This window comes from Arabidopsis lyrata, assembly GCF_000004255.2.
Source record: "Arabidopsis lyrata subsp. lyrata unplaced genomic scaffold ARALYscaffold_8, whole genome shotgun sequence".
NCBI lineage: Eukaryota > Viridiplantae > Streptophyta > Magnoliopsida > Brassicales > Brassicaceae > Arabidopsis > Arabidopsis lyrata.
The window spans coordinates 20,310,444-20,320,674 of NW_003302548.1; the positions used below are offsets into that span (position 1 = coordinate 20,310,444).

The window sequence follows — 10,231 nt, forward strand, 5'->3', positions numbered from 1 at the left end:
TAATTATAAGAGATGTTGTTAATCACTAGCTAGATCAACCCTCAATTTTGAAAGTTTTTTTTCTTTCTTAATTCATCTATTTATTTGTTTAGTAATCTATATATATATTACTATCCAGACTAGGATGCAGTTTAGAAATAAGTCTATAGAAAAAGGAAAACAGATAGGGAATATTCGAAAATAAAAACTAGCTGTGATAACGATCGACTAGAACCAACTAGTATCCTCAAGTCGTATTCAGGAATCAACTAGGGGGGTCAGGTGCAATTTTTAGACTTTCTAGCTTTTGAACAGACACTGTTAGCTTGGGCACAAATAAAACTTACATAATTTTCCATGCATATATTAAACAAGCCTCCAATCTAATTATTTCCGATATCCAGACTTAGGTAGATGATTAAGAATGATTATCAGACAGGGAAGGTTTTATTCTCATAATTAGCAAAGCTTTTTATTACACTAGTAGTATCTAAATTTCTAAGCAAAGCTACCAGAACTTTATTATAATAAAAGAGGCAGAAGTGAGAAAAAAAAACATAAAACTAGAATAGTTCCCATTATTCTTTATTTTTCCCGTTTTCCTTGATCATCTCGGACTTGACTTAGCTCAAGTGCTTAACTAAGCATTTATACCTGCACAACACAAAAACAAAACAAACAAACAAAAACCTCAGAAACAGATATGAAATATAGAGGTCTATATATCATTAAAGAAACACATTAGCCGAGTTATAGCTAGAGCCGCTATATTATGAGGTTCGATCCTACATTCCTACTTAATCTACTTTAGAAAAATAGCTAATCATTTTTAGCCCAACTATTTTTGGACTATTAAGAAATAAGGTCGGGGCTTATCAATTTTTTTGCTCGGCTCATCGAATCTTAAGCCAAGTCTTTTTTGGTTTGGCATATATAGTTTTGTTCACAAAACGTATAAATGGTCGATTTCTTAATATATACTACGAAGTAATCTAAAAATTGCTGGTAATCTAGTGGTTGATTAAATTAGATGTAGATACAAAACTATCGTATCCATACTCAAATTATGTATGAGATTTGTTTTGTTCATCCTTATCAAATATTCATACTTGTTGCCTGTTGGTTAGAAGTAAAGTAAATCCGTACCGCAATCCACAGGAGGAAGGTTACAAAGCGAAGGAAGAGAGGTGGCTGCACGGAGAGCGTTGCATAGACAATCTCTATTAGTAGATTGAAGTGCGGCGCAACACTCTGAATTCGGTCTGCCTGAACCGGGCAGCACCATGGCGGCACACACCTGCACATTTGCTAGATCGTTGCCACACTCTTGGGCTTGAACCACCGGTTCTATAGCAGTCATGGCTAGAAAAAGAACACTGAGAACGGCTGCCAAAGACTTGAACGATGCCATGGATAAGCTTGTTTTCTTTATATATATTTTGATGTAGTTCTATCTATATGATTTAAGATCTCACAGCTATATATATATATAAATTGTTCGAATGTGTATATTTTGAGAGATAAATTGGAATGAGATGAGGAGACGTTTGGCATGGCCACATGGTCTAGTTAGTTCATAATATTTACATGCGAAAAGCTATAGACATGAAAAAGCATAACTATTTTTTTAGTTTTTTTTCTTCTTCTTTTTCATATTATTAAGTCCACGCTTTTTGTCATATACACAATTATGTTATATATGCAATTAACTATAGTAAAAGGAGTTGATAAGTTTGCTTGAATCTCTTGTAGACTGTGGGGTGCATGGGTCTAGTAGGATGGTTGGTATATGGAAGATGAAAAGTATAAATTTTCCAAGTTTTGGCTTGTTTTGTTGCTGAGTTCCTGAAGAGTATAATTGTACCTATCAACTTTAAATAAAGGAGGCAAAAGAAAAGAAAAAAAAAAGCATAATATTGACTGATAAGCGATGAGTTGCTGAAGAACAGTCTTCTTTTCCAGAATTAGTAACACTTTCCAGAAAAACCTCTTCATAAAAAGAGAAGCTTTAATCTAAGAAGAAGAAAGAACAACAACATGGTAGTAGACACGTTAACATTAAATCCCCCTCATGAGATTCATATACCTAAGAAAGTTAGTCTTTAGTAACTCATTCTTTACAAAGACAACATTGGAATTAACTATCAAAAGATCTCTCATGACTTCCAAGAATATCCCATGTTTTCATCAACCTCATTGCTAAAAAACCCGTTAGTCCCAAAGTTGAGCGATGTATTCGAGATAATACCTTCCAGATTTTGGCTCTGGTCTAACCCCTTGATGCCTCTGAATCTGTTGGAGGTGCTTGGTGTTTCAGCTGCTGCGGGAACATAATCAGTTCTGTTTCTTCCCATGTTGGCATTGCAATTCATCATGTTCTGACCAGAAAGTGACTGTTGTTGTTGACCCGTGCCTCCATTGCTGTTTGCCATCTGTTGCCATATTTGGTGAATCATTTGTTGTTCCAATGTTTGATTACCGCTACTACATGACGGTGATTGTTGGTGGTATTGCTGGGCTGAGCTATTATAACTGGAGCTTGGCATTTGCCGCTGAGGAGATAAATGGGAAGAAACACCACTTATTGATGGGCTATGCACAAAACCAGGTAACAAAGGACTAGTTCCTTGATAGTTAGGGGATGCACTTCGGTTTCTTGATGGTTCTTGTTGGATTGTGGTGTTGTTCGGGTCTGAATTCAGATGGTTTTGTTTCATGAGCATGGTCTGGTAATTGGTAAGCGCAAAGGCAGCGGCTTGTGCAGAGCCGGGTAGAGTACCTTGACCGCTCATATTGTTCATCGGTATGTTTATCCCGGAATTGCGTAAGGCCATTAGCTTGTTGAGACTGTTCCTATCAGGTGGAAGTCCTCGAGCAGCATTTGCTAGTTGCTCCATCTCCTGCATCTGCGGTTTAGCAGCCTTCATTCGATATGGATAGCTCTTCAAAGCCTCTGCAAATGTAAAAAGGCAGCAAGAACGCTTTTTATAAGCACAACGAAGTGAAATAAAATGCGTTTTGATGAATCTCAGGGGCTCTCTGGGATTTATGTATTAACTTACCGATTGGACCCACTTTTTGGTCACGGCAAAAGTCAATCATATCTTTCATGCTGCTGACAACCTCAGAAATCTGTGAAAAATAGAAGACAAGAGTTAAACATAAAAAGGAGACAAGCCACCAGGAAGATTTAGAGATATTAGGATATTACTGACTCAAGAAAGTAGGCAGAGAGATACCTGCAAACACCGAACATATCGTTTGGAGAAGCCTAAGTCATTGAGTGAATGTGACTCCAAGCTTTTTGCTAGTTGACGTCCAGCAGCCATGACCCTGGAGCAAAAAACTTGGCATTAGCACATCATATTTGTATATATTAAGCTAAAACGCTTTGATCTTCTTTGCATCAATGAAAAACCTTACCTAATTACCGTAGAGGAAACAAGAAATAATGAAAATAAATTGAATGAAAGAAATAAAGAAGAAAGAAAGGTAAAAGTTGTCTAGACTTATCGACTCACATGTTGCTATTAGCTTGCAAATCCTGCTGATGAATCCCATCTGATCCACTTTGATCAATTGTGCTCTGACATTTCTCTGCAACCTGAAGCAGTTGGTTCACCTGCACGACCCAAAGAAACAGACATTCCAAAATCTCAGGACCAGGTATTTCAAATAGAGTTACAAGATTGTAAGAACTAAGAACCTTTAATGTTACCTGTGGAGCTACTAGGCGGCGAGGAAGTAGCTCTTCATGTCGGCGAGTACAGAACTCCCATGAGATAATCTGGCAAAAGCAAAAGGATAAGCTAAATAACTCTAAAACATAAATGATTAAAAGTGTATGGAATCAAAAGCTTTTTAAACCTTCAGCTCTTGGGAGAATATAATCCGAAGATGGCCTTCACGAACAACACGGATGTGTTCATACACACTCTCCTGAACTGCTTTTCCGTACTCTAACACCATAATTCCAGAACCATATCTGCGTTCAGACGGTACGCCCAGATAAAGAAGCTCGTCAAGGACACCACTTGCGAATTTGATTTCGTTAAGCCTTGGTAAGACATCAAAAGTTGCTTCTGCAGAATTCATAAGAAAAACTTAGTAAGAGAAGATGTTTTGCTACCATAAACATTTCTGATATTTCCCACTTCTTCATTAGGGGGGATAGGTAAACTGGAACTTACCAAATCCTCTTCCCGATTTAGAACCGCAAAGATCACACTGCCATTCATCCTGCAAATAGCAAAAATACAAACAACAAGAATAAGTAACTTGTGTAACTACACTGTAAGCCCAGCATATAAAAGCTAAGACTATCAAGAGAACGAGTAAAAAAAGAAAAGAAAAAACGAAATAGTCAGGGACACAAACCGTGGCTGCCTGAGGAGAAACACCAAGTGCGCTATGCCCCACATTATCATAATGAGAAAGACACCATCTTTTCTTTGCACGGGGAGAAAAATACTCCGTTACAAATTTCCTCCAATAAACAATACTGTTCTCCTACAAAATCAGTAATGACACGACTGGTATCTGTCAAGAGTTTTTTTCTAGAATACACATAAAACAAAAATTCTGACTGGATACTTACAGAAGGCCTCTGTCGCTGATGATATAGGTACTGCATCAATCTTCGAGCGCCAACGCTATTTTCGTAAGGTCTTGGCCCACCGGTTAGTTGCAGTTGCATTCCTTGTTGTTGCAACTGTTGCTTTTGCTGTTGGTGCTGCTGCTGCAACTGTTGCTGTTGCTGCACTTGTTGCTGCTGCTGCAGCTGAATCCGTTGCAATGGTGGGAGGGACTGAAGATATTGTTGCTGTTGCCTCAGCTTTTGTTGTTGAAGCAAAAGTTGGAATTGTGGATTCTGGCCTTGTTGTTGTTGATGTTGCTGCTGCTGCAATATATCCTGTCTCTGAAGCCACTGACGTAAAATCTGCTGCTGCAAAGCATCATCCTGCTTTGAATCTATTCTAGGTTTTTTCCGTGCTTGGTTTAAGTTATTTGGGTCCTGAAAGAACGATTCAGAAGCACGACGAGCCATGGAAAGCGGGATTTGATTAGTTTGTGATGTAGGCAGTGATGTAGCACTGGAACCTCCTAGCTGAACACTTGGATCATGCCGTTGTACCACAGTTGACCCGTCTACAGCTGATGACCCAGAAATACTGATATTGTTAGAGGAAAACGACATTGGAGACGCCGGTAAACGCATATAGGACTCATTATTGATACTAGCACTACGCTGCAAATGAGGACCACCTCCAGAGAGCCCAGAATTAGCATCTGTGACAAGCGAACTAGCTCCAGCGCTTGGACCCGGGGTCGAAACAGTCATCATAACAGGATTATGCATATCACCAGAAACCATACTGAGATTATGATAACCACCAGTAGGTCCACATCCAGGGACAGAGTTAGATGAATTCCCATAAGAGGAAGTCAAGTGAGAGTTAATGAAACTTTGAGATTCATCATCTCCTTGAAAGAAAATCCCAGAAGTTGAAGAAGCCATTTAAGGGTAGGTCCCAAATCCAAGTTTCTTCCTCAATGCGACACAAATGTCCCACCTTTACTACTGATGCCTACAACATAATACATTTACCAATTAAAATCAGATCAATAACATTCTCTTCTATCGAAACATACACTTGAATCTGATGCTCCAATGATGATAAACAGACATTGAACTTGACCTCTGAAATAAAACCCCAAATCAAAACCCTAATTTTAAATAAAGTTCGTTACTTTACATAAACTAACCGATAAACTAACTAAACCCCAAACAAAAGAAATAGATACAATCCCTTAAAAATCTCGGAATCAGATATTTAAAAAGCAACAGAAATTGAATTAACACAAATATATATATATTGGGAAGAACATAGAAAGAACGTACCAAGAACTGTGAAGTAAAGCTTCGATCAACATAGAACAAAAGCTGAGAGATCACAACTAGGAATTAAACCCAGCTCAAATCGGAACAGAAAGAAGAGGAAGAGAAATTAGTAAAGAGAAGAAGAAGAAGAAGAAGGAAAACATTAGCCTGGAAATTTCAAGCTGTAATATAATAAAGCTAAAATAAACAATCTTTCTTATATTTATTTTATGTTTTTTGTTTTTGCATAAAAAAGGAAAAATCAGAGCTGGAACAATATGAACTTGACGCGCCTTTGTTAATATACCTAGTGGAAATCGTAAGAACCCAAATCTGACCGGACTAGCCGGTGACCTTTGCTAGTAGTACCTTTTTATTACCCGTTAGTCAATACTGACACGTGTCTTGTTTATCGTAACAAGTATCGTTTGATCGATTGGTAACCTTTAGATGTTCTCATTGCGTGGCAGATGCTTTACCGCACGATGGATAAAGTTAGTTCTATTTTGGATCGTCCGATTGAGTAGCGATCGTGTGCGACGCGTGTAGTTTAAAGTTGATTGACCAAATTATGTTTTTTTTTTTTTTTTTTTTTTGTAATAACTGTACCAATGATTGCAGCTGTAAATGAGTGGGCTTACGACAAATATCCCCTTTTTTTGCATGATTACTTATTGACCCCAATATTACTCACTTTCACAATTCAACCCCCAAAATATCAAAGTATTGTTCAGTGGTTTCATCAACCATACATGATACATCAACCATAATAACACAAAAATAAAGCTCAAGGATAATCAAAAAAATCTAAATTAGGCTTTTAGGCTCTAGCACATGTCCCTAACTGAACAAACCTTACCCAAATGAGATACAGAGCGATGTTATCCGCGAATCGAAGAAAGAAACACACAACTTTAGAGTTTATCATATTATGAGTTTAAGGCTTTAAGCCAATAAGCCCATTTCATTAGTTTAGGCCCATTATTAGCCCATAAGGAAGAAATAATTACAAACTCTGTTCTCCAACAGTTCAAAGCTCTGTTCGTGAACAGTCTTGACTCTTGAGCCATGTCTCTGTTCGAAGCACTAGCTTGTTCAGCAGAAGATTAAAGAAAGCTCGCATGTGGTCCGTTTGGTCCATGGATCAGTCAAAACTTGGCAAGAGGACACACCACACCGACGATAATTGTAGACAATGTAGATGTGCAACTGCAAGAGAGAGAGAGAGAGAATTTAAGTTTCAGAGTTTTGTCGGAGTTAAAGCCATGACGTGTAACACAAGTTTCTGTTTTGATTGCTCGAGTAATTACCCGATACACTTAACCGCAAGGTAGTATATACGGGGTTGATCCACAAGAACCAATGGTACACTAAAGACTTCCGAGACTCGTTCTTAGCTAAAGCGAAGAGTTGTTTTGTTTGGGTTTTCAGAATTATAAATAAAAATACAAGTAATTTAAACGATTAAACTTATGAATTAAAGACATTGGGCATTAGGGTATTTCAGAGATCAAGTTGTTTCACTAGCTTACCTGGACTTAGAAATGTAGAACACGACTTATATTAGCGGAGCTAGAAATTTCTGTTATAGGGGTCAAATTTTTTTTTAAAATATAAAATAGTACACTAAAAAATTTGATAATTTTTATTTGGTGTTTTGTAAAAACTGAAATAACATTAGGTGAATATTTTTTTTTATTTAAGATAAATAATGGGTCTAAAGTTTTAGTGAGAATCTAACTTCCAAGTATTTGGACTATTTTTCTTTTCATGTTGTAGCATTAATTTTGTATTGGGGTCAAAATTTATTATATGTTGGGGTCATTAAAATTATTGCTAATAATATATAATAGATTTTTGAAAATTTATGGGGGCCAACTGACCCCCTATCAAAGCCTTGCCTCCGCCACTCCTTATATAATAGTACAGAACAAAGACGACAAATAAATATAGATGTAAGCCGTGTTCAAAAAATCGCTAGGCGCTAGTCGGGCGGTGAGGGTGTGCCTAGCGCCTAGCAAGAAAATCGGGGATTACACGGGGATTAATCGGGGATTAGTTTTAGGGCTATTTAATATTTTAAAAACATATTAATCCATTATAATTAAGTAATTTATATAATATTGTTTTTAAAATTATATTAAACACATGAAAACAAGATTTTAATTTCAAATTTATGATTTTTATACAAATTACGAACATAAGTAGGACGTTTTGAATTTTAGATGAAAAAAAAAGTAAACAAAAAAAAAAAACAAAAAAAAAAAAGCAAAAAATTGGGCTAGGCGCCGTTTAGGCGGGCTAGGCGGTCCAGGCGAGCAAAAAATCAGATCTCCGATTTTTCTCACCGATTTGGACAAAATCGTCGCGGTGCTTCTCCGATCAGCGCTTAGGCGGCCGATTTTTAGAGCAGGGGATGTAAAGACTAAGGACATTAATATATCGTCATTATTTATCAGAAACAGAAATAAATGTGTGGGGGATACAATACAACATATTTTAAATATATGTGATGACTGATGATAATGAGACATAACAACAATCACATTAGCTGTCACTCTTTTCTTTAACTTTTCTATTGTATAAAATTTTATAAAACAATAATCTGCTTTTTATGATTCTTATCTTTCTTCTTCTTCCACGAGTTTTGTCCAGAAACAGAAAAATTAATTTATTACAAACAAAAGTATATTTATTTCCCTTTGGTCAGACGTTTCTTCATTATTCTTCTTCTTGATCTTGTTCAGTAATCAACTTCATCTCATCATTTATCTGTTTCCTCCTCTCTCTCTCTTAATCAAAGATGATGAAAATGAGAAGTGGGACAACTGCGACAGCTTCCGGCGACGGTGAGTTGGAGCTCCGACCTGGAGGAATGGTTGTACAAAAACGAACGGAACATAGCTCTGGCGTGCCACGTGTCATTCGGGTTCGGGTCAAATACGGGTCGGTCCATCACGAGATCAGTATCAACTCTCAATCTACTTTCGGTAAACGACCCAAAACAGTCCGAATATATACATTTTATGTTTCTTATGCTCTGTTTTTTTTCTGAATTTGATTGTTGTTGTTGAATTTAACAACAGGGGAATTAAAGAAGATATTGTCTGGTGCGACAGGAGTTCATCATCAAGACATGAAGATTATATACAAAGACAAAGAAAGAGATTCAAAGATGTTTCTTGATCTTTCTGGTGTCAAAGATCGTTCGAAACTTATTCTTAAAGAAGATCCAATTTCTCAGGAGAAACGTCTCCTTGAGTTGAGGAAAATCGCCGCCAAAGAGAAATCCACTAAAGCAATCTCTGATATTAGCTTCCAAGTCGAAAGACTCGCCGGACAAGTAACTTAATAAACATAAAATTTAAATTTTCCGGACAACACTCTTGTCTCGTAACTTGAAATCATAATTTTTGGTTTTTGTTTTGGATTTTAGCTGTCGGCGTTTGATTCAGTGATTGGTAAAGGAGGGAAAGTTGAAGAGAAGAATCTTGAGAATTTGATGGAGATGTTGATGAATCAATTGGCCAAGCTCGATGCCATCTCTGGTGATGGAGACGTTAAATTGAAGAAGAAGATGCAGGTACTTAAAATTAAGTTTTTCTAGTTAATGACTCTATAACTCAATCTTACTAGAATTTAAATGTGTTTTCTAATGATTATTTAAAAATGTTGGAAGGAGGAAAGATTACAGAAGTGTATTGTGGCTCTCGATTTGTTGAATATCAAGAACTCAACGCAACCGCAACCTAAATACAAGGAACGAGATTTGCTCACATTTGATGAGGAAGCGTCAAGGAAACCGACGATATCCTCATCAAGTCCTCCGGTGATCATAACAACGAGATGGGAAACGTTTGATTCTAATTCCGCCTCCACGACCACGGACACTGTACAAACCGTTAAACCGGTTCACCCAAAATTTAAATGGGAATTATTCAATTAAGATTTTTTTTTTGTGCACCCAATTATTCAATTAAGATATATATACACATTACACGATAATATATTACACTATAATTAGTTATTTCCTGTAAGTTGTAACATATGTGATTTTTTTTTGGTCTAGCATATGATCTGTGATTGGTCTCTTATGCTTCAAACGAGTGGTGATGATTGTCATCATCATATATTTATAGAATCGTAATCATTGTATACCTTATTTTTTGTTTCTTCATTTCTGTTTGAAAAAGAGTTCACTTGAAATGGAATCCAAACTACGCGTGTGAGAATGTTTTGTTGGTCTTCTTATAATTAACCCTTATTTTTCTTCATCTGCAAATTTTATGTATATTCATGATTTCGTTAAAACTCATGATTTTACTGATATATATATAAAGAATCACATCATTAAAACAAGTGTTGAACAAA

The 10,231-nt window shown here is 36.6% G+C and overlaps 3 protein-coding genes across 4 annotated transcripts; 1 reads left to right on the plus strand and 2 right to left on the minus strand.

Annotated features, from left to right (window-relative positions):
- Positions 1 to 404: 404 nt before the first annotated feature.
- Positions 405 to 1,473, minus strand: LOC9302541 (tapetum-specific protein A9). The gene is made up of 2 exons (XM_021026097.1): positions 1,126 to 1,473; positions 405 to 633 (listed from the first exon to the last, which is right to left on the minus strand). The coding sequence occupies exons 1-2, from the start codon at positions 1,388 to 1,390 to the stop codon at positions 620 to 622; spliced, it is 279 nt and encodes a 92-aa protein (XP_020881756.1). The 5' UTR covers positions 1,391 to 1,473; the 3' UTR covers positions 405 to 619.
- Positions 1,474 to 1,872: 399 nt separating this feature from the next.
- On the minus strand, positions 1,873 to 6,186 carry LOC9302542 (probable transcriptional regulator SLK2). Its single transcript, XM_002866424.2, has 10 exons — positions 5,882 to 6,186; positions 4,577 to 5,567; positions 4,357 to 4,488; positions 4,170 to 4,218; positions 3,847 to 4,061; positions 3,698 to 3,766; positions 3,501 to 3,601; positions 3,219 to 3,312; positions 3,042 to 3,111; positions 1,873 to 2,932 (listed from the first exon to the last, which is right to left on the minus strand). The coding sequence occupies exons 2-10, from the start codon at positions 5,495 to 5,497 to the stop codon at positions 2,136 to 2,138; spliced, it is 2,448 nt and encodes an 815-aa protein (XP_002866470.1). The 5' UTR covers positions 5,498 to 5,567; positions 5,882 to 6,186; the 3' UTR covers positions 1,873 to 2,135.
- A 2,290-nt stretch (positions 6,187 to 8,476) lies between these two features.
- On the plus strand, positions 8,477 to 10,092 carry LOC9302543 (BAG family molecular chaperone regulator 2). Of its 2 annotated transcripts, none has more exons than XM_021016236.1 (4): positions 8,477 to 8,850; positions 8,947 to 9,203; positions 9,297 to 9,443; positions 9,548 to 9,704. In XM_021016236.1, the coding sequence occupies exons 1-4, from the start codon at positions 8,664 to 8,666 to the stop codon at positions 9,611 to 9,613; spliced, it is 657 nt and encodes a 218-aa protein (XP_020871895.1). In that variant the 5' UTR covers positions 8,477 to 8,663; the 3' UTR covers positions 9,614 to 9,704. The 2 variants fall into 2 exon arrangements, with proteins under 2 accessions (XP_020871895.1, XP_020871894.1); XM_021016235.1 differs by having other exon boundaries at positions 8,488 to 8,850; positions 9,540 to 10,092.
- Positions 10,093 to 10,231: the final 139 nt, after the last annotated feature.

Excerpts from the sequence above, each read along its gene's own strand:
- LOC9302541 (XM_021026097.1), bottom strand. The coding sequence starts at position 1,390 with ATGGCATCGTTCAAGTCTTTGGCAGCCGTTCTCAGTGTTCTTTTTCTA.
- LOC9302542 (XM_002866424.2), bottom strand. The coding sequence starts at position 5,497 with ATGGCTTCTTCAACTTCTGGGATTTTCTTTCAAGGAGATGATGAATCT. Across the intron at positions 3,112-3,218 it reads GATATGTTCGGTGTTTGCAG|ATTTCTGAGGTTGTCAGCAG; the intron begins GTATCTCTCTGC and ends TATTTTTCACAG. Across the intron at positions 2,933-3,041 it reads CCAAAAAGTGGGTCCAATCG|AGGCTTTGAAGAGCTATCCA; the intron begins GTAAGTTAATAC and ends TTACATTTGCAG.
- LOC9302543 (XM_021016235.1), top strand. The coding sequence starts at position 8,664 with ATGATGAAAATGAGAAGTGGGACAACTGCGACAGCTTCCGGCGACGGT. Across the intron at positions 8,851-8,946 it reads CAACTCTCAATCTACTTTCG|GGGAATTAAAGAAGATATTG; the intron begins GTAAACGACCCA and ends ATTTAACAACAG. Across the intron at positions 9,204-9,296 it reads TCGAAAGACTCGCCGGACAA|CTGTCGGCGTTTGATTCAGT; the intron begins GTAACTTAATAA and ends TTTGGATTTTAG.